This window comes from Gorilla gorilla, chromosome 1 (assembly GCF_029281585.2).
Source record: "Gorilla gorilla gorilla isolate KB3781 chromosome 1, NHGRI_mGorGor1-v2.1_pri, whole genome shotgun sequence".
Taxonomy (NCBI): domain Eukaryota; kingdom Metazoa; phylum Chordata; class Mammalia; order Primates; family Hominidae; genus Gorilla; species Gorilla gorilla.
The window spans coordinates 200622978-200645741 of record NC_073224.2 but is presented as its reverse complement, the minus strand read 5'-3'; the positions used below and the strand labels follow the sequence as shown (position 1 = coordinate 200645741).

At 39.3% G+C, this 22764-nt stretch overlaps 1 protein-coding gene across 21 annotated transcripts in view; it reads left to right on the top strand.

Moving 5' to 3' along the window:
- LOC101146907 (microtubule-actin cross-linking factor 1, isoforms 1/2/3/4/5) overlaps positions 1-22764 on the top strand; it is a 280531-nt gene that overhangs the window by 107528 nt on the left and 150239 nt on the right. For 17 of the 21 annotated variants that reach the window (XM_055392106.2, XM_063700149.1, XM_063700146.1 and 14 more), the window contains 11 exons: positions 1305-1483; positions 2182-2320; positions 3004-3197; positions 4243-4405; positions 5452-5535; positions 8392-8499; positions 8694-8792; positions 9980-10132; positions 10433-10521; positions 13005-13140; positions 16976-22420. In XM_055392106.2, the coding sequence (XP_055248081.2) occupies positions 1305-1483; positions 2182-2320; positions 3004-3197; positions 4243-4405; positions 5452-5535; positions 8392-8499; positions 8694-8792; positions 9980-10132; positions 10433-10521; positions 13005-13140; positions 16976-22420 (6789 nt within the window). The remainder of the gene's footprint in view (positions 1-1304; positions 1484-2181; positions 2321-3003; positions 3198-4242; positions 4406-5451; positions 5536-8391; positions 8500-8693; positions 8793-9979; positions 10133-10432; positions 10522-13004; positions 13141-16975; positions 22421-22764) is intronic. The other 4 variants (XM_055392119.2, XM_055392120.2, XM_063700153.1 and 1 more) reach the window with 1 other exon arrangement.

Sequence of the window (22764 nt, the reverse complement as noted above, 5' to 3'; positions counted from 1 at the left end):
ACCAGCCTGGCCAACATGGTAAAACCTCGTCTCTACTAATAATACAAAAATTAGCCAGGCATGGTGGCCTGTGCCTGTAATCCTAGCTATTTGGGAGGCTGAGGCAGGAGAATCGTTTGTACCCGGGAGGAGGAGGTTGCAGTGAGCTGAGATCGTGCCATTGCACTCCACCCTGGGCAACAAGAGCGAAACTCTGTCTCAAGAAAAAAAAAAGAAAACATATATTTACAAATATATATATGCATATACACATACATACACACGTGCATATACACACATATACATGTACGTAAGTTTACAGATATAGATCAATATATTTATTGATCTCTCAATTTCTCTCTCTCTCTCTCTCACACACACACACACACACACACACACACACACACACACACACACACACAAATTCATATGTATTTGTCTCCCCATCCAGTTCCCAACCCATAGCGCAGGGATTATTCTAGCCTCTTTCCATATTTTTAACCCCCTTCCCCAAGAGAGAAAAACCTGCTTTATGTTATCCACAATATATTTACTTATTGTTCAGTCCTAGCATTTACAGATAGTAGTTTCAGAATTGTTAACTCACTGCAGTAAACAAACCTACCAAACTAGAGTTTAACATTTATTTATAGTTCCTTATGTCTTTAGCCTAAAGGTATATCTATAGTTCGAATACTGAGTTCGGAAATTGCTTGTGTGTGTTCTTACCCTTTCTTCCCCTTCAGTGTGATTATGTTATTTATCTGAAATACAGTTAGGCTTATATATTTCTGTTGTGTTCCATTTGAGAGCCACCCTTAAATTTTCCTTATTTATTTCTTTACAAGAATGTAAAACATCAACATGGTTCTAAAAGTCAAATCTATACAAAAAGAAGTGTATTCCCCTCTAGCTAGTCCTTTTATCCCCTTTGCCTTCCTTCGATCCTTTCAATTCCATTCTTTTCATCTCATTAGTTTCTGGTTATCCTTTCTGTCCGTCTCTTTGTATAAACATATACACATATATTTACTCATTTTCCCTTCTTTTATATACAAAATATAACATGCTATAGATACTCTGTTGACTTTGCTTTTTCTGCTTAAAAATATATCCTAAAACCACTTAATTCCCAGAAATCTTTCTCATTTCATTTACAGCTGCATAATTCTCCATCGTATGTCTGCTTCATAGTTTATTCAACCAGCCTCCTATATATGGGCATTTAGGTGGTTTCCAATATTTAGCTATTACAAATGTGGACTTCTTTCTACCTTTTTTGTTCAATTCTGTCTCCCTCTTTATGTGTGTCTTGTTCCTGGCAGCACACCCAGGAGGATTTACAGCAATTGAGGTCAGACTTGGATGCAGTTTCTATGAAATGTGACAGCTTTCTCCATCAGTCTCCATCTAGTTCAAGTGTCCCAACTCTGCGCTCAGAACTGAATCTGCTGGTGGAGAAGATGGACCATGTCTATGGTCTCTCTACTGTATATCTGAATAAGTGAGTGAGCTGAGGTTTTGGGTCCAAGAGCAATATTTTCCATTGGGATAAGAAAGAGAAAGGCTTAGAGTATTTCATGAATAATACAGAGAGATTATAGATCCTGAAGAGCATGTACTGATAATGAGAGGTCTTGACTTCAGTTCCTAGTAACATTAAGTAGGTTCATTTGGACTGCAGTGAAGAAGTGCCAGTGATATGGAAGGGGAATTAATTTGCAGTGTTGGGACTATGATTTACCTCACTTCTGTTTGATTAAATATTTCTGAAAATAATACTTAATGGCATGAAGACAAAGGAAGAGACACTAAAGAATAAAAAGAAAAGTTTTTAGTTACACTAGGTATTAGACTTTGAAGGTCTTCCCTCTTCCCACCCATCTCTACCTATGACCTTGAAGAGTAGCGCATCTTAAACTCTTCATAGTGTAAAATGGGTTTCTGGCTTCATGCCTTTCCTCCATGAGTCCACCACATGTATGGATGTTCCAATGCCAGTTAGAACTTTATTTTGAATTGGCTTAAATTGGCAGCATAAAAACCACGTTTACTTGTTTTCACAAAACCCTGTCACATCTAAAAATGGAGACATTGATTTTGGTTATTATGTTTTATGAACCTCTTTATAGCACTCCAGGTATATAACCCTGGCTCCTAAAATTCATGTGTTAATGAAGGAATGTGTATTTGTCCCCATAGGTTAAAGACAGTTGATGTTATAGCACGTAGCATACAGGATGCTGAACTCTTGGTCAAAGGTTATGAGATTAAGCTGAGTCAAGAAGAAGCAGTACTGGCAGATCTCTCAGCTCTGGAGGCCCATCGGTCGACATTACGGGTGAGTTGCTCTGAGTTTCTTAGGAGGCTGACCTAACATATTCATTGCTTTGGGTTAGCAGAGAAATGCAATTTTGGATGGCATGACACTGATTTAAATTTGCATTTGAATAAGGCAGAATGTCATTAATATATTTTAATATGTATTCAAAGAAGAAGGGACTGAGAAGTATGTCTAGCTAGAAAGGGAAGAGAAAGGACTAGGTTTTTCTATTTATTTTTTCCCTTTTCACCTTAATAAAATCATGGATTAATTGGATACAGTCAGTGGTTGTGCCATAAGTTTATAAATCACTTAGCTGTTATCTAATTTGATTCTCACAAGCCACTCTGTGAGGTGGACAAGAAGAGATTTTTATCTCCATTTACAGATGAGAAAACCAACACTTACTCTGGCTAAATGACTTATTTTGGTTTCATATGTTATAAGTGGTGAAGCCAGGTTTCAAACACAAGTTCTATGCACACTTCTCTATAGAGTACTGCCTGTCCTTGGCATCCCAGTGTGTATCAGGAAAGCAGAGACCATGACATGTGGAGGCAGTCCTGGCACAAACATTCCAGGGCACAATCACATATACAATGTGGAAATAGCTGTAGACCGTGTCCTTGTTTCCCACCTTAGACTGACTCCTTTTTAGCATGGAAAATATACAACCTGTTTCTGTACTTATGTTTCCACAGCACTGGCTTAGTGATGTGAAGGACAAGAATTCAGTGTTTTCAGTCCTGGATGAGGAAATTGCCAAGGCCAAGGCAGTGGCAGAGCAGATGAGTCGTCTGACACCAGAGCGAAATCTGGATTTGGAGCGCTATCAGGAAAAAGGCTCCCAGCTGCAGGAGCGTTGGCACCGAGTTATTGCCCAGCTCGAGATTCGGTGAGTGGTGGCCCCACCTTTTTCTCCTATTAGAGTTCAGGGACTAGGTCTTAAACAAAAACAGAGTTATATCTGTACATTTATATTTAAAGGTAGAAATGGATAGGGAGGGGTGGAAATTTAAAAACCACATAAATTCTGGACAAGTAAGTGACAGAAAGGTGAGACCGGCAATCTCAAAGCAGATATAATGCCTCTCCTGTGTCCCAGGTCTTTTCTAGTTAAGCCACTGATGACAATGGCTTCCTGGAATGTAGACTTGAAAGGTCCCTGGTGATCTTTTCTCAAGGACAATACCTATACTCTAGTTCTTGTTTTATTAGCTTTGTATCCAAATATGAGCCATTTTTTATGATGGAGCTTTACAGAATTTCTTGCTTTCATCTCATTTGCTAATTCAGTAATTTTTCATCTCTGTTACTAGAGGTCCTGCTTCTAATGACAGATGTAAATAGGAAGGACAGAAACTGCACCTTTTGGAGGCTAAGCTGGTTAGGGAAATTTGTAGGGAGAGGAGCTTAACAACTCATAAGTTTTCATTTTAATTGAAGTCTTATCACAAAGCTGGTTAGACTAGAGAAGTGATATGACTTATTGGAAGTAGCAGGAAATAATGACTATTTTTCACTTCTCTCCCCTCTCTTCTTGAGAAATTATAGTGATTCATAAATCATAGCTGTGCTGTACTGACAGGTACTCTGTCATCAGGGAACAGAACTCTACAGCCAATACTACCTTATTGGTCACCCTGGTAATTCTTGGCAACCTAGGTGAAAAATTTGACAAGGATTATTGTGGGATGCTAGACCACAAGGCAGCATCCAGGGCTAGCAGGTCACAACTTGTTTCTACTCACTTTTTTGACCATAGGGCACTGGTACATGCATAGGTCTCACTCAGCCTTGCATCGCTGTTCCCCGTAGATAAAGATGGATCGTTTGTGGTCAAGCCCAGCTGGATACATGTGTTAAAGAGGGAATTACCTCATTTACTTTATTGTATTTGTACCAAGGTATCTGATAGCAGTTTCCCTTTGTTCTTCTAGCCAATCTGAGCTAGAAAGTATCCAGGAAGTTCTGGGAGATTACCGAGCCTGCCATGGAACTCTCATCAAGTGGATTGAGGAAACCACTGCCCAGCAGGAAATGATGAAGCCAGGCCAGGCAGAGGATAGCAGAGTGCTTTCGGAGCAGCTCAGCCAGCAGACGGTGAGTGTGGTAGTAGCTCTGGCGGGAAGAGTTAGAAATTTAAATTTTCTTTATCATAAAAGAAAATGATGTACTGGCAATTAAAGCTTCCTCCAAATGGAAGATATCCAAATTCCCTTTTCTTTGAGTGGTTTGAGCAGGATCGTCCCAAGATACTGGTTTTGCATTTAGACTAGAGAACCTGTAAGGTACCTTCAGTTCTGAGTTTCTGTAACTGTATTGAAACCACTAGATGGACAGATTAAAATTATCTTTATTTTGTTTTTTTTATATTACATTTTATTTTACTAGAATTAGATATGGGGTTTTGAAAACCAAGGGAAAATTGTAAGTAGAAGAAAATGATTCTTTTTTTTTTGAAAATGATTTATTTTAAGCATTTTTTTTTGTTGGTATTTTGTTTTGTTTCGTTTTGTTTAGCATTATGGTTAAGAGTATGAGATCTGGAGTTGTATTGCCTGGATTCCAATCCTGGCTCACTTACCTGCTATAAGCCTTTGAAGAAGTTATTTAGCTTCTCAGTGTTCTACTTCCTTATCAGTAAAATGGACATAGTTTGTTATTTATTTAACCTACCTTATGAGATTATCGTTGCTAGGATTAACTGAAGTGATACATGTAAAATACTTAGAATAGTGGTTCTCAAAGTGTGGACCCCAGACTAGCAGCATCCGTATCACCTGGGGACATGTTAGGAATGCAAGTTCTTGGGTTGGGCACAGTGGCTTCTGCCTGCAATTGCAGCACTTTGGGAGGCCGAGGCATGGGGATCACTTGAGGATAGGAATTTGAGACCAGCCTGGTTAAGAAAGCGAGAACTTGTTTCTACAAAAGATTAAAAAGAAAAAAAAGTGCAAATTTGTGAACCCAAACCCACTGAGCCAGAAACTCTGGAGGCGAGGCCCAGCAGTATGTGTTTTAACCACCCTTTCCAGCAATTCTGATGCAGCTAAGGTTTGGAAACTACTGCCTTAGAATATAGTAAATGTTCAGCTCTTTCAATGGTGGTAATGGCAATGATAATGTTGTGATATTTTGCTTCCTAGGCCCTATTTGCAGAAATTGAGAGAAATCAGACAAAACTGGATCAATGTCAAAAATTTTCCCAGCAGTACTCTACTATTGTAAAGGTAACTTTACCACATCCCAAAAAGAACATGAATCATCACCAGCTCAGGAAAACCTACATCTTCACTGTAGGTTCCGTTTCTAGACAGATTAAGCAGAGTTCTTATGCTACAAGCTGGCCTGATCCTTCAGTTAAGCAGATGTGTATTTCCTGCAACCCCATGTTTGGGGTTGCTTGGGGAAGTAGCAGACGTTGGCTGTGATTTGAGGAGTCTCCATTTGCATGACCGTAGGCCCTTTAAACTTAACATGGCAAAAACAGAATGTTTGAGTTTTCTTCTTAAATATGCTTCTTACTTGTCTTTCCTATCTCAGGAAATAGTATTGCCATTTTTTTCTAATTGCTGAGGCAAAAAAACCAGGAGTCATCCTAAACTCTTCTCTTTGCCTTAAGCTTTATATTCTCCGTTGGCTCTTGTCTTCAAACATGTCCCACATCTGACTGCCTGCCGTTATCTCCCCTCTATTTCCCTAGTTCACATTCCAGTGAAGAATCTTCTTTAGACTACTACAGTACCCTCTGAGCTGGTCTCTTGCTTCTGCTCTGGCCCTCACAGGCTGTTTTCCCACAGAGTAGCCAAAATCCCCTTTTTAGAACATATTGCATGTCACTGAATCTTAGACTCCATTGATTACAAGCTACACCATAGTTTTCTGCATGCCAAAAAGAGGAAAAAAGAAGAAACTCTGCCAGTTATGTGACATGCCATTGATTCTAAAATATGTTCCAATTTGAAAGACTAAAATGTGGAGAAAATGTGTACCTTAGAATAGATGAAATACAGCAAATAAGATCATGTCACTCTCCTGCTCAAAACTGTCCAATGGCTTCATATCATAGTCGTAATAAAATTCTAAATTCTTACATGGTTTATAAGGCCGTGAATGATTTAGCTCTCCCCTATTTCTCTTAGAATATCTTTAAGGAAAAATGACTTGAGGCCAGGTGTGGTGGCTTATACCTGTAATCCCAGCACTTTAGGAGGCCAAGGCAAGAGGGTTACTTGATCCCAGAAGTTTGAGACCAGCCTGGGCAACATATCAAGATCCCATCTGTAAAAAAAAATTTTTAAATTAGCTGGATGTAGTGGTGTGCACCTGTAGTCCCAGCTCCTCAAGAGGCTGAGGTAGGAGGCTCACTTGAGCCTGGGACATTGAGGCTATTGAGCCGTGATTGTGTCACTGCACTTCAACCTGGGCAACAGAGAAAGACTGTGTCTCCAAAAAAAAGAAAAAAATAACTTGAGATTATTATATATTTATTTGTTTATTCTGTGACTCTCACTAGAATGTAAGTTCCAAGGGAGCAAAGTTTTTCCTGACTTGTTTCTCAGTGTGTGTGTATAGCACTCAAAACAATGGCAAGTACATAGAAGATGCTTAACAAATACTTTTTGAATGAAGGCTTTCCTTTAGTTAACAACAGAACACTCACTGTAAGAAAGTATTGAGTTCAAACCCTTCACCATTTTCCAGACTTACTTTGAGTATGCACTTAGCCTATGTTTCTGTTACTGTATCTATAAAATGAGAACAATAATACCTCACTGAGTGATTGTAAAGATTAAATGAGATAATGTATACATAGGACCATGCCTCAAACTTAAAGTGCACTCAGTAAGTGGTAGCAATTGCTTTGATTATATTTTAATGTTCTTACTACTATTTTTTTATGGGTTCCTTCACAAATTCATTCCTTGTTTTCCTTCTACCCAGAGTTTTTTTAAGTAGACAGCAGAAGGACGTTTTAGGCAAAGGAACTGCATAATCCCAGGCAGAGAAGAAAGAAAATACTTGATTATATGAGGAAATAGAGAGTATTCTGATATAGCTAGAAGGCACAATAAGGAACAGTGACTATGGAAAATTAGCGGTGAGATTGGGGCCAACCCATGACAGGCCTTGTTCCATTGTTGTGGCTTTGTCTTCTATTCTTGCTTCTCAAAGTGTTATCTTTGAACCAGTAGCATCCGTAGCACCTGGGAGCTTATTAGAAATGTAGAATCTCAGACCTGCTAAATCAGATTCTGCATTTTAATAAATTATATGGAGATATAATTTATATGCATGTTGGTGTTTGAAAAGCTCTATTCTAGATCATGGAAAGCTTTTTAAGGAGAAGAATGATGTGGTCATCTTTGGGTTTTAGAAAAAGTATTCTGGTGGAACAATAGAGAATAAATTGAGATCAGACTAGAAGCAGTGAAAGTACCTAAGAGGCTACTGCACTCATAAGGCTACTTCATGTGAGAGAAGAAGAGAGTGGACTAGAGCAGAACTTGCAGTGTTGCAGAGGAAGTGGCAGAATAGTATGGTAAAATGAGAATACTGGTTCAGGGATTAGAAAACTAAGATTCTAATCCTAACTCTGTTACTTACCCACTTAGTTAATTAGGGAAATTCACATCCCCTCTGTGGGTTTCACTTTCCCCATAGGTGAGATGAAAGGGTTGGTCAGACTGCAACTAAGGCGTCAGCAAACTATGACCCACAGGCCAAATCTTGTCCACACACCTGTTTTTGTATGGCCCATGAGAAAAGGTTGAAAAGAAAATCAAAAGAATAATATTTTATGATGTGAAAATAATATGAACTTCAGTTTTCAGTGTTCATAAATAAAGTTTTATTCTAACAACCACACCCTTTCATCTATATATTGCCTATGGCTGCTTTCACTTATAATGAGAGAGATAGTATGGCCTGATACTTTCTGTCTGGCCTTTTACAGGAAAAGTTTGCTAACCTCCAGCATGAGTGGTCACCAAAACGCTTCCAGCAATAAAAAGCTATGATTTATTACATGATGTATGTGAATTATAAAACCCTGAGTTACTGTAGCGAAATTCATCCTTTCCTAGGACTATGAATTGCAACTGATGACATACAAGGCCTTTGTGGAATCGCAGCAGAAATCCCCTGGCAAGCGCCGTCGCATGCTTTCCTCTTCAGATGCCATCACTCAAGAGGTGAGAGGGTGGGGGAAGGAAATACACCACTGTCTTCCCTTAAGGAAAGATTCATTTGCCTGGGCCTTACATTTTGATTTAGGGCTCACTTTTCTGGTGAACATGTGACTGCATGAACATTTCCTCTTATTTTGAACTATTTAAATTTCATTTTCTGGCAGACGATTTATTTAAATTGTTCTTTTGAACCACAGTTCATGGACTTAAGGACTCGCTACACGGCATTGGTGACTTTAACAACTCAGCACGTGAAATACATCAGTGATGCACTCCGGCGTCTGGAGGAGGAGGAGGTGAGGACAGTTGGGTCCAAAGTCATCTTGAAAGTACAGTAAAACATCTTAGCCAGCACGGTGGTGTGTGCCTGTAGTCTCTGGTATCCAGGTGGCTGAGTTGGGAGGATCACTTGAGTCTAGGAGTTTGAATCCAGCTTGGGTGACGTAGGGAAATCCCCTCTCTACAAAAAATATTTAAAAATTAGCTGGGCATCGTGGCACACACCTGTGGTCCCAGTTACTTGGGAGGCTGAGGTGGAAGGATCACTTGGGCCTGGGAAGTTGAGGCTGCAGTGACCATGATTGTGCCACTGCACTCCAGCCTGGGCAATAGGCTATCTCAAAAAAAAGCCCAAAATATCCCACATACCCCGTAAATATATACACCTACTATGTACCCACAAAAATTAAAAAAATTTTTTAAACCAGCAAAATATATGCTATATATGTAACATATAATTAAGTTATTATATAATATATATTTTATTTGAGAGACAAGGAAGTTAGAATACTATGTATAATTATGATTTCATTAAAAACAAAACTGTGTACTACAAAGACATGGCATAGAAAGAAGTTCATAGGCACGTATACCAAATTTCTGGGGAAATAATGTTAACTTACATAATTATGTATTTTAGACTTGTTTGAATTTATTGTAATGAGCATGTCATCTTTTTGTAACTGTAAAAATCTTCTGTCTTTGTAAAAGAAGTTTCTGCATATTCAGCCTCTCTTATAAAAGAAAAGCTGTTAAAACATTAACCATACCATCTTTTGCTTTTTAAATTAGCAAGACTTTCTTTATATCCATACCTACATAATGTAATCTCAGTAGGCTTCAGTCTCTTCTCTTCTTACAGATTCACCTGTAAACCTAAGAATTATGAAAATGAGTAAGATGCTATATGTGAAGAGATTTTTTTAAAAAGCATCAAATGATTATTGAGTGCCTATTATATATAAAACAGTGGTTTGTATTTTTCAGAAAGGTATTAAACCTAGGTATAATAAATTTAGCTCACAAACACCTGTGAGCAATACTGTAGGCTGGGCTAAATTATACTTGGGGTTATTTTCACAGCCTACTTATTTAGGTAACTTTTGTATCTGTTTTTAGGAAGACTTCATTTAAGAAAATCTGAAGTCATGCCAGCCTAATAAAAGACATTGCTAGCATATTGATTTTCTATTTCCTATTCTAGAAAGTGGTAGAAGAGGAGAAACAAGAACATGTGGAGAAGGTTAAAGAACTTTTGGGCTGGGTGTCTACCCTAGCGAGGAATACACAAGGAAAAGCTACCTCATCCGAGACCAAAGAATCAACAGACATTGAAAAAGCTATTTTGGAACAGCAGGTGAGAAGAAGGTCCATCTCTGTTTACCTGGGTAGAATAATATGTGATAATACATTAGGTGGAATAGTAGAAGTCACATGTGGGCCATTCCAGAAGTGATTGCTACCTGAGTAAATGTTAAAGAAACTTAAGAAGCCATCTTGTTTGTTCTTGTACCTTTTTATCAGCTGTAGCTCATTGGTGATAATAATTTGACCTAAGCTGCATATTTTCTCTAGGATTTAAAAAAATAATTTTAAATAATTTTTGACTCTTAATTCTTGGGTTTTGAAGCTTTTTCTCTTTATTTCTACCATGTAGGTTCTGTCAGAAGAGCTGACAACAAAGAAAGAACAAGTCTCTGAAGCTATTAAAACATCACAGATCTTCTTGGCCAAGCATGGTCATAAGTAAGTATTAAATGAGAGATTATGGCACATCTGGGGCACCTGGTCTATCAGGCTAAAACTTACAGCCATAATGAGATTTCAGAATGGAGAATTCAGAGCAGCAAGAGCCAGATTATGGAGACCCTGTAGTTCGTACTGAGGAGTTTGCATTTAATTTGTTGGCTATGGGAAGAGATTTTAAAAGTGATTGTGTTTTACTTTTAAAGGTTGCTAGAACAGTTATATGAAGAAAGGATTGACATGTGGTGAGAATAGAGGCTGAGAGGCCTGTTAAGAGGCTATTCTGATAATGTAGACAAGAAATGACGAGGAATGGAAACAAAGAGACTAATATTCAAGAGATGTTAAGGATAATGAATCTATGGGTGTGGTTACACATGAAAATTATCGCATAAAGTGACAGAGATTTGAATTATCAGTGTATTAGAAACCATGTGGGTAGATTACTCAAAAGGGCTTTTTGGGGCTTCTCAGCCTGTTAAGGAAGCCTCAGAGAAGGAAAAGGAAAATTATGAGTGATAACTCAGAACCCAAGAAAGAACAGAGTTCCAAAAAGGAGAGAAGTTCAGAAGTCAAGAAAAGTTGAGAAATATCTGTTACATTTGGCAAGTTAGAAGTCTTTGGTGCCTCTGGTGACAAGTTGTGGGATGAGGTCAGATTTAGTATGGTGAGGAGCACATTGGAGGCAAGCAAGGCGAAACAGAACTGCTCTTTCAAGAAGCCAGGACATAGGAGCAAAAAATACAATAGAGTCAGTATTTAAAAATGGAATATATGGTCAAGAAGGGTTTTGTTTTCTTAAAAGATACAATGGACTTAACTATGTTTTCGAGTAAGTCTCAAGGACAAAGGGGAGGAGATAATTAGAGAAAGGTCCCAGTGGACATGCAAGAGGAGGAAACTCATTGATAGTTAGAAAGTACAACCTTAAACAGGAAATTGGGACCACCTTTTTTCTGAGGTGGAGATGAGGGAAAGGAGATTAAGAAAGGTATGGATAGAGGTAAATTTGTTAGGACTGAAGCCAGAAAGTAAGAGAATTAGTGCCCAGTGGTCTGTATTTTCTCTTTGAAATAGGTGGAGAGGTTTGTTGAAAGGATGGTGCCGAGGAGAAGGGAAGAGGGACTTGGCTGGGAATTTACAAGAGGATTGTCAGGAAGTATTGTGGCCCAGTTGAGATTGGAAACCAGTGGGCTCTGTCTATGTGGTTGTGGAATTTTTTTTTTCTCTAACTGGATTTACCTAGCAGCCTTAGTGTAGGAGCAGAAGAGACTGGTGGTTTGATTGATTTGGGGTTGGGCTTTTATCAGGTTAGTGAGTGGAGAGTGCAAGGATAATGGTAAGGAACTGATCAAGAATATGGATTGTGGGGTCTGGCCTCTGAAGAAAAGAAACTTAATAGAGAGGACTGATAGAATAAGAGGAAATGGAGGCATTAAGGAAGGCTTAGGACATATCCATGAGTTGATGGATAGATCCCATTTGAATCAACAGAGTTCATTCTCAGAAACATAATGTGGAATGAAAAAAGAAAGTTGCAGGATTCATCAGATTCAAGAGGTGGTTACCTTTGGGAAGAAAGGGAAAGGAATGGACTTGGTGACAAATATACAGTGGGCTTTAATTGTATCTGTAATGTCTTATTTCTAAGAAAGGGTCTAAAGCGGCCAGGTGCGGTGGCTCACACCTATAATCCCAGTACTTTGGAGGCTGAGGCGGGCAAATCACCTGAGGTCAGGAGTTCGAGACCAGCCTGGCCAGCATGGTGAAACCCAGTTTGTACTAAAATTACAAAAATTAGCTGGGTGTGGTGGCGGGCACCTGTAATCCCAGCTACTCGGGAGGCTGAGGCAGGAGAATCACTTGAACCTGGGAAGTGGAGGTTGCAGTAAGCCAAGATCGCACCACTGCACTTCAACCTGGGTGACAGAGCGAGACTCCATCTCAAAAAAAAAAAAAAAAGAGAGAGAAGAAAAAGAAAAGGCCCTAAAGCAAATATGTAAAATAGTAAATTGTGAAATGAAAGCTGGGTAGCTAGACAACAGGTAAATAAGAATGTGTTACATTCTTCTGCCTGTTTAAAATATTTTATTTTAAAAAGAAAATAGATATAGAAGGAGTAAAGAAAGATAAAACTGAAAGGTAGAGTTATAATCATATAGTGGATTCTTGAAGTCTAAGATTTCAGAAGCAGAATAATTTCAGATGATAGAAGGATCTAAGTTTGACATTTGGGGGTGGGGCTAAAGTGGAGATGAGGTCATTTGAACTACAAGCATAGGGGTGACATAGCATTGACATCACCAAGAACCATGACTTGATTTGAGATAAACAGAAGAACTGACTGAAATGCCAAAGTCTCCGATGAATATGGAAGAAGATCATCCATCCAAGATGAAGAAGTAGCAATTTTGAAGCAATAGAGCAGAGTTTGGAGATTGTTTTTTTTTCTCCTAAAAAAGCTTTAATGCTTCATCTTCCAGGCTCTCAGAAAAAGAGAAGAAACAAATATCTGAGCAATTGAATGCCCTAAACAAGGCTTACCATGACCTTTGTGATGGTTCTGCAAATCAGCTTCAGCAGCTTCAGAGCCAGTTGGCTCACCAGACAGAACAAAAGGTACTTTTAGTTTTCATCTCCAAATATTGGGTGGATACCTTTTGAATGGTATGAAGGCAGCTTTGCTGATTCAGAGTCATGATCACTAGCTTTCCATGACCAATGTGACTTAATTTTTAACCTCACCTTAGCAGCCATTTGTCTTGTGTTTCTTTACTGGGGTTCCATGATGTGTTGGTCAGTCAAAAGCACTAGAAGACACTTACAGCTAACCCTTTAGACCTGGTTCACCTTTTTTGTCTTATGCCATTTTGTGGCAGACAGCAGTCTAGGAGAACATAAATTCTGTATTATATGTGATCACAGGGCAGTAAGATACTCCCTTGTGGCATTGTCACTCAAAAGTTGATAGCCAAAAGTTCTGGATATTGGGAAGAAAAACCTGTGAACCTCTTCCCTCTATACTAAGGCAGTAAGAAATATTAAGTTCCAAAGCAAACTGGTAGAGTAGTTTCACTGACTGAGACGCTGGTTCCCCTCACCCATAGTCATCTCATCATGTGGCATCTTGACCAGTTCCCCTCCATGTTCATTTCCTGGACCATGTGAAAGTCATCATAGTTCCTACTGGTTGTCCTAAGTTCTTCCTGGATACTTGTGCGTGTGTGTACACTTACCATATTATATACATGTGTCTCTGGGATATATATGTGTGTTTGCCTGCTTATTTCCTATGTTGTGAAGCAATGGCCAACTTATGTGGGGCAGGCCAAAATTAAGCTCACGTGATAGTCAAATTTGGTCCAGATGATGCTCAAAATGATATTCAGACAAAGCATGTCTTGATTCTGATCCTTGGATATAAATTTTGTGCAACAGGAGCTAGAGTTGTAAAGACCACAAGACAAAACCAGCTATGATTTGATGGTGTATTTCCAAAAACAAAGTGCTGGTGTAACATTCTCCATTTAAGGTAGCCCACTTCCAGTGGCTTGTTGCTTCACCATATAAGGGAGTATGTGAAAAGTTTTAACAATTGCTTGCTGAGAACATCCAGTTCTCATTTTGAAAGGTTAAAAAAGAGGGGGGAAAAGGAAAAAAAGAAAAAAAGAAAGACAAGCTGCTGAGCACCACTACATTGAGCATGATGTGTCTCCTGTACTGTTTGTGTGTTTCATGTGAAGTATTGTTCTGATTAACTGACATCCTTGCTTACAAGTTTCACTAACCCTTTGGAGTTTAAGCACAAATGCACAAAGGGAAAAGAGGACGACCTGTTTGGGGTTCTTTTTTGCAAAAACAAACAGTCGCATGCTGGACGCTAACACCAAGCTTACACTGTGTGTGTGATACGGCTGAGCTGCTCCATAAGGCTCTATCTTTTATCTGCCCAAGGCGTGCCCTGCAACTCTGGTAAGTAGAAGCCTTTTATGTTTTCTTTCCTCCTCTACTTCTATCTCTTAATGCTTGTTTAGGTCAGAATGTCCATGTTTGGTAGGACAGAAATGAGTTTCTCTGGATTTTTTTCCCAGCTGAGTATTTCCTGCCTATCCTTCAATTATATGAGGGTGTTGGAAGTAACAGTGTAGACTTTTCTCTTTGGCTACACTGCAGGCCTTTCTTCAATGTCAGCATTTTTGAGACTCCATGAATCTCACAAAAGAAATGAAAAGTTCTCAAAGGGATGTTTTTGTCATATTGTCTGTTCTGAATAGTCTTTCATGGATTTTCTAAAAGGAATTTTTAAGGTATCTTGAAATTTTTCAGTTATCACATTCCAGTGAACTTTTTCCTTCAATTTCTTTAAAACAGACACATAGTGAATTTGTATAATATATATGTTTAAATTATATGAATTGGACTTTCTATTCTCGGTCAGAAAACATGGGGATAGGGAATAAATAATACTTTAAATAGTGTAGAGAAGTCTGTCAGTTATTCCATTGATTGAACACATATGTAGAAATGGAGATGAAAACCAAATATACTGTTCTTTCATTTGCTATCCATTCTGTATTCTTATTGTATGCACCTCATCAAGCTTGAAATCCTCAGTGTGTGTTTCTAACATCTGAGGGGAAATGGCTTAATGATTTTAAGGGTGTCCATATTATTTATCCATATTCATCCCATGTTTATTGAATGACAGCTACTGTTCCTAGACCTTCATGGACAATGGATCAGCTCTTACAGAACTTACTCACTGAGATAAAATGAAATGCCATTATTTAGGAGGCAGGGAAATAATTGGAAATTGCTTCCACAAGATCCTCTATCAATAAGATAGAGAGTTAAATAAGTAATCAGAAAGTAGCACTGACCAAAGAGGGACAGATAAAATTATATACAGAAAATGAAAATAACGAACATGAAAAGAAGAGCTGAAAAGTTGGAGAGTAATAAAAATGATGAAGTGTTGTAAGTGGTTAAACACTTAAATAATTTGAAATCTGAATGTATTATTCTGTGATAAAAGATCTCAAAAATGAGAATTCTTTAGGAGCTGTTTCTAGGATTTGCAAGGATAATTTTGACAGCATATATGCCTTATTCACTGACCTTAGGACCTAACTCCTGTGTTAAGATGTGACTCTCCTGTACTTGTCTTTTACAGTTTTCTGGGTCTGACTCTGGGAGGACAAACAAGATTTAGAATCAGACCTTGATTTGTTTCTGGAACTCACTAGTTTTGTGACCTTGGACAAGTTACCTAAACTCTGTGCCTCATTTTCATTTCTTCAAACTAAATATTCAAACAATTGTTTTCATAGGATTACTGTGAGAATTAAATGTCAGTGTTCAGTAGATCTAGTAATAAGTGATAGCTGTAGTCATGGTTATTGTACTACCCATTCTAGCCTGGACCAGAAGAAAAGTTACTAGTGGTTCCATAGGCAAGGGTCCCCAATCTGTTTCTTCCTTGACTTGCTACTTCCAAGACCTAGAACTAACTTAATTTAGAGCCATTGCCTTGGGAGAAGCTAGCATTGTCCAAGAATATGAGTATCCCACTTGCTAAATAGTTGCTTGAGTAGTATACACAGGCTTGTTTACTGGGATGCACAATTGTTCTGGAGCTTTTGGGCTGCATAAATCTCTCTTATTCTATGGACCAGTCCTGCTGTGCTCATCAGCAGGGAATTGCTACTTCCAGAGTCTTCTGTGTGGTTTGCAACACCAAAAACTTGTTATATGGCGTTGAATTCTCACTTTGGGGGAACTGTTACATGTCTTTAAGAACATTTACGATGATTTAGTCTTAGAAATAAGATTAAATCCTATCATTTTCACTGCTTACCACCCTGTAGAGCTTGTCACTCAGATATGCTTAATGCCACTATCTCTCAAGTAATCTAGGAACTTCTGACCTATTAAACATTCTGCAGTTTAGAAAAACTCTTTTTTAGTCTTAACACCGGGTGGCTTGCTTCAGAATATTTCCTACATGTTGGGGCTTATCCCATGCTGGGTTTTCCTTGTGGTCAGAATTTTATATACTGTAGTACTTTTTTTTTTTTTTTTTGAGACAGAGTCTCGCTCTGTTGCCCAGTCTGGAGTGCAGTGATGCAATCTCAGCTCACTACAACCTCCACCTCCTGGGTTCAAGCCATTCTCCTGCTTCAGCCTCCTGAGTAGCTGGGATTACAGGTGCGCACCACACCCAGCTAATTTTTGTATTTTTAGTAGAGACGGGTTTTTCACCATGTTGGTCAGGCTGGTCTCAAACTCCTGACCTCATGATTTGCCTGCCTTGGGCAGATTATAGGCATGAGCCACTATGCCTGGCCTGTATACTATAGTTCTTTGAATGACTCCTTTCAATAGTTGTGCTTTGCCATTGGCTCTGATTCGGTTTTCTTTTTCTTCTCTTTTCCTTTTTTTTTTTTTTTTTTAGGAATGCAGAGCAGTTGCTGGGGTGATTGACCTAGGCACAGTGGAGATATTTCCCATCTTCAAAGCCATGCAAAAGGGCCTCCTTGACCAAGACACAGGCCTAGTGCTTCTGGAATCTCAGGTTATCATGTCTGGCCTCATTGCCCCTGAGACCGGTGAAAACCTCTCTTTGGAGGAGGGCATAGCCAGAAACCTCATTAATCCCCAGATGTACCAGCAGCTCCGGGAGCTACAGGATGCCCTGGCCTTAATAAGCAGGCTTACTGAGAGCAGAGGCCCTCTTTCTGTGGTGGAAGCAATTGAAAAGAGAATAATCAGTGAGAGAGTTGGACTGAAAATCTTAGAAGCTCACCTGGCAACTGGAGGTTTCAATCTTTCCCCTAGTGAGAACTGTATTAACCTGGAAGAGGCTTTTCATCAAGGCCTCATTTCTGCATGGCTTCATTCAGTATTAGAGTCTTATCTTAGAACATCCAAGAATTTGATAGACCCTAACACAGCTGAGAAAATTGGTTTGCTGGATCTGATGCAGCGATGTATTGTCCACCAGGAATCAGGATTCAAATTACTGCCTGTCAAACAATTGGCAGGGGGAATGGTGAGCTTGAAATCAGGCCGGAAGGTTAGCATTTTCCGTGCAGTTCAGGAAGGGCTAATAGATAGGCAGGTCACTGTCCGGTTGCTGGAAGCTCAGCTTTTTGCTGGTGGCATAGTAGATCCAAGAACAGGACACAGACTTACAGTGGAAGAGGCTATAAGACATAATCTGATTGACCAAGACATGGCCTGTGCTATCCTCATAAGGCAGCTTCAGACAGGAGGCATCATAGACACTGTCACGGGGCAAAGGCTAACAATAGATGAAGCAGTGAGCAATGATCTAGTAGCTGCTAAGATCGCCCTTGTGATTCTGGAGTCCCTCTGGTCATTCATGGGGTTGCTGTGGCCTGAATCTGGAGAGATCCTCCCAATTACAGATGCCCTAGAACAAGGTATTGTGTCTACTGAACTAGCACATAAAATCCTTAGTAACCGACAGCATATTAAGGCTCTGTTTCTACCAGCAACCACAGAGATTTTGTCCTGGAAGAAAGCAATAGAAAGTGGTATCCTGGATAGAGATCTTGCCAATAACTTAAAATCGATTTGTATACCTGATGTGATGCCCCACATGCAACTAGCAGACTCTGCAGAACAAAATATTAATCCTGGAGCAGCAGTTCTACCATGCAGCAAGAGCCAACCTAAGGCCATAGCAAGCCAGAGTGAGAATCTGTTGTTCCAGCTGATGACTCACAGCTATATTAATGTGCAAAATGGACAGAGGCTGCTTCTGTTAGATAAAGAGCTGATGGAGACACTAACATCCAGAGATGAGTATCAAACAAGTCCTCCAAAAGTGGTTGAAATTGGGCATCAAAGGCAAAAAACTCCTGAGGGATTGCAAGAATCAGCTAATGTGAAAATCTCAGGAACTTTCAGCGATGGGTGGACTGTGAGGCTGCCTGAGTTCCAGTTTTCTTCTCAGAACAAAGAATATCCCGATCGGGAAGATTGCACTACAGAAAAAGGCAAAAAGACCACTGTAGAAACAGAAGATTCTTCTGTAGAGAACCCTGAACAGGATCTGTTTGTAGAACAAAAAAAGAGAAATCCAAACATTGATGCTTTGAAGGTAATAAATAAAGTCAAATTAGAGGTACAAAGGCAGTTGATAGGTACCAAAAGGGAAGACCAAACAGCAGTGTCTATCAGAGAAAATGCCAGCAGGGGACACCTCCTGACCATACCTCCTGCTGAGGCGGAAGGTGTGCCGTTGGTGGTTGACAAAGATGTTTTTTCTGTTGAAACACCAAAGAAAGAACATCAACCTCTAAGAAACACTTCCTTTACATGTCAGAATGAACAAGCACACACTCTTGAGACTGAATATATTCATGATGAAACTGGAGGATCTCACATAAAACCCCAAAACAAAAAGTCACAAGTTCAGGTAAAGAAAACTCTAGGTATAAAGTTAGAACTAAAGTCTGAAACTGATGGGAATGTTCATCCTCTGGACAAAAAGGAAATGTTAAAGAAAACATTTCTGGCTAAGGATGACCATAAAGAAAGTCAAGAAGCACAGAACATCGCAGGTGGTAGTATGATGATGTTAGAAAAGACCGATGAGGAAGATAGTGGCAGGGAAATTTTTCTGTCATGCAGTCATCCATTAGAATTGCTTGAAGAAGCTACCTTAAATGTATTATCTGCACAGTTACTAGATGGTGGTATCTTTCATGAACAAACAGGTCAAAAACTCTTACTAAATGAAGCAATATCCCGAGGCATTGTGCCAAGTCACACTGCCGTGAAGCTTATGGAGAAGCTGAACATGTTTCAGGGGTTCTTTGACTCTCAGACTTGTGAGTCTTTGACAACTGAAGAAGTCATTAATGAAGGTCTGATGGATGAGAAATTATTACATAATGTCCTCATGGCAGACAAAGCTATAAGTGGTGTCTTAGACCCCCGTACCCAGACACTGTGCTCTGTAAAGGATGCAGTTACAGTTGGACTTCTTGACAAGGAAACAGCCACCAGAATTTTAGAGAGGCAGGTGGTGACTGGTGGAATTATTGATCTGAAACGAGGCAAAAAAGTTTCAGTAACTTTGGCCTCAACTCTTGGCTTGGTGGACGTTGCTGACCAGCCAGAACTTATAAATCTGGAGAAAGCTTCCAAAGGTAGAGATGCTGAAAAAACAGTTAGGGAGAGATTAATTAGTTTACAAATGGAAACAACAGGACTTATAGACCCTGATAGTAGAGCACCTTTAACAGTTGGGCAGTCCATTGACAGAGGTCTTTTGGAGAGAGAGGAGGCCGTTCGTTTGTTGACTAAGCAAGTGGTAGATGGAGGTATCATTCACCATATATCTGGGATGAGACTTTCTGTTGATAATGCCTTCAGACATGGCTTAATTGGTGAAGATTTAGCCGAGAAACTCAAAAGAGTTGAGAACTTAAACATCCATCAGATTTTTAATCCTGAAACAAAGGAAAATGTTTCCCTCCCTAAAGCCATAAAATTAGATCTTATTACCCCAGACCTGAAAAGAGAAATCCAGGAGGTTCAGGCCTTTACTGGAAACTTTGTGGATCTCATTTCTGGTCAGAGATTGACCTTGGCAGAAGCTAAAAAAGAAGGACTGTTAACTAATGAAGCAGTATTGTCTCCAGGAATGATGCATGGCATTGTAGATCCCGAGAACTGCAGAATTGTCCCCTACTCAGAATTAGTCAAGAAATGTAAGATTGATATTGAATCTGGACAGAGATATCTAGAAGTAATTCCCTTCTCAGACATTAAAGATGGGGTGAGCGACAAAGTGCTTACATTGTCTCAAGCAATTCAGCTTGGAAAAGTAGACTTTGCATCTACGCTGAAGGTTCTAGAAGCCCAGGCAAATAGTGGTGGAATCATAGATACTGCTACTGGAAAAAGACTGACATTGGCATCAGCTTTGGAAGAGAAACTGGTGGATGAAAACATGGTCAGAATTATTGCATCTCATCAGGTGTTAAATGGAGGAATTGTTGACATATTTAGTGATCAGAGAGTGACTTTAGTAGAAGCTATTGAGAAAAGACTGATCAGCCCTGAACTGGCAAATATGATCCAAATAGATAGTTCAGAGTTCAGCGATCACAGGGCTCAGATTGAAAAGCAAGAAGGGATTGAAGTGTGTGCATTACAAAATGAATTTCTAAGAAAGGATATGTTAATTGCTTGTAATCAGACTGCTGAAATGAGTTGTAATAAAGTAGAAGAGAGTGAGAGATTATTTCAAGTTGAAAATCAGTCTGCACAAGAAAAGGTTAAAGTGAGAGTTTCTGATGGGGAGCAGGCAAAAAAGAGCAGGGAAATTTCCTTAAAGGAATTTGGGTGGAAGGATCAACGTAAGCCAAGAATGTCTTCAGATGCTAAAGAATTTATCAGTATCATAAATCCTCATAATCTTAAAGGTAAATCCTTGGGCCAAGTGTCATTGACACACCCTTACTCTGAAGTTTGTGATTTTAAACTCAAAGAAGTGGCTAGAAATAACATGGGAAATGATACAAATGAAGAGCAGGAAAAAGCAGTGACAAAAATAGAAATTATTTCTCATATGAAGCAGTCTACCTCATGTCTAGATTCTGAAGAAATAAGAGAAAATCAAGGGGAAGTGATTTTGGAAGTACAAGAAACATATTGTGAAACATCAGGCAAATTGCCGAGTGAGCAGGTTTTGCAGCAACCAATGAATGCTGGGGTGAAAAGTAAGAGAGAGAAGAGGGAGGTGATTGTAGAAGAAAGTATCAGAACATGCAAATCAGCATTTCTTTCTGATCAGGAAACTGCCATTAGAGATGAGCATGACTCCCATATAAAGAGCCAACCTAGGGAAATGACCTCGAGTGAAAAAGGGAAAGAAGCTGATACAGAAATGGGATTTTCTATTACTTTTAAAATTGAAGAGTCCTCTTCCCAAGTGGTACCTCAAGGAATTTCTGTGAAACATCTAGATGCTTTAACACTCTTCAGCTCTAAACAGGCCAATGAAGGAAAAGTAAACAATTTAAGTCTCTGTTTGACTTTAAAACCAGAAGAAAACTTATCTCGAGAAATTGCCTGTGGGGCCCAGAGTGAACCATTCCCTTGTATGACCCCAAGACCTGAAGGATTGCACTACCAGGAATCAGATGGAAAAGCCCAAGTGACAGGCCCATCCCAAATTTCCAAAACAGACAAGTCTTTCCAAGGAACCACCAGACAGGAGACCAACTATCATCAAGATTCCTGGGTTACTTCGAAAACTAAGGAAACCAAACATCAAATTTCCTCATCTAATGAATGTAAAGAAAAGTCATACCAAGAAGTATCTTTTGACCCAGCAAGAGGTCTTAAATTGGAAGAAATCACAGTTTCTAGACCAGATTCAAAAGAAGTCAGTTATCTAGAATTCTCAGACAGAAAAGACCTTCATCATCAGGGCAGCAAAAGTGATGATAAACTTTGTGGAACTCTCAAATCTGAAATAGCAACACAGGAACTAACTGGAGAGGAATTTCTGGAAATGGCAAACCCTAATGTTGCAGGTCTAGAAGCAAGATCCATTGAGGACATAGTGACTCAGAGAGGTTCCGGAGTCTTGGGATCCTTTCTTCCAGAGAAACTATTCAAAGGAGTGTCTCAAAAAGAGAATACAGGGCAACAGAATGCCATCATTAGTCCTACTGTTCTAGAGACCAGTGAAGAAAAGACAGTGTCCCTAACAGTATGCTCTGCAGTGAAGACAGAGAAGACACCACAGGAAAAGCTCAGAGAAAGCCCTGGCAGTGAACAAACTCCCTTCATGACTGCACCTGAAGGAAAGGGAAATGGAGGTGTAAACCCAGAGCCCTTCAGAGCAACTCAGGTCAGTGGTGTGCTTTTTTTTTTTTTCTTCCTAAAGATACAATTAGTTTAATGCTAAAATTCTTAACTGGGTACAGAGTTTACATATGTGTAATTGTATGCCTCTATACATTTTAAGGCACTAGATGATTCTCTAAGATATAACTTAGTTTATCATCATCTGTTTGTAGCAAAGTTGTTGGAAAATTAGGCATTGGCTCTGAATGTCTTTCTGAAATCTGCAAGGGTTTTAAATAGAAACGAGCTAACAGAAATACTAGGATGATGCTACCTGAAATCAGAATAGCTTTTGGAAATTTTGGTAAAATGATGCTTGTAGATTGATAGCTCTGAGCTTCTGCTCTC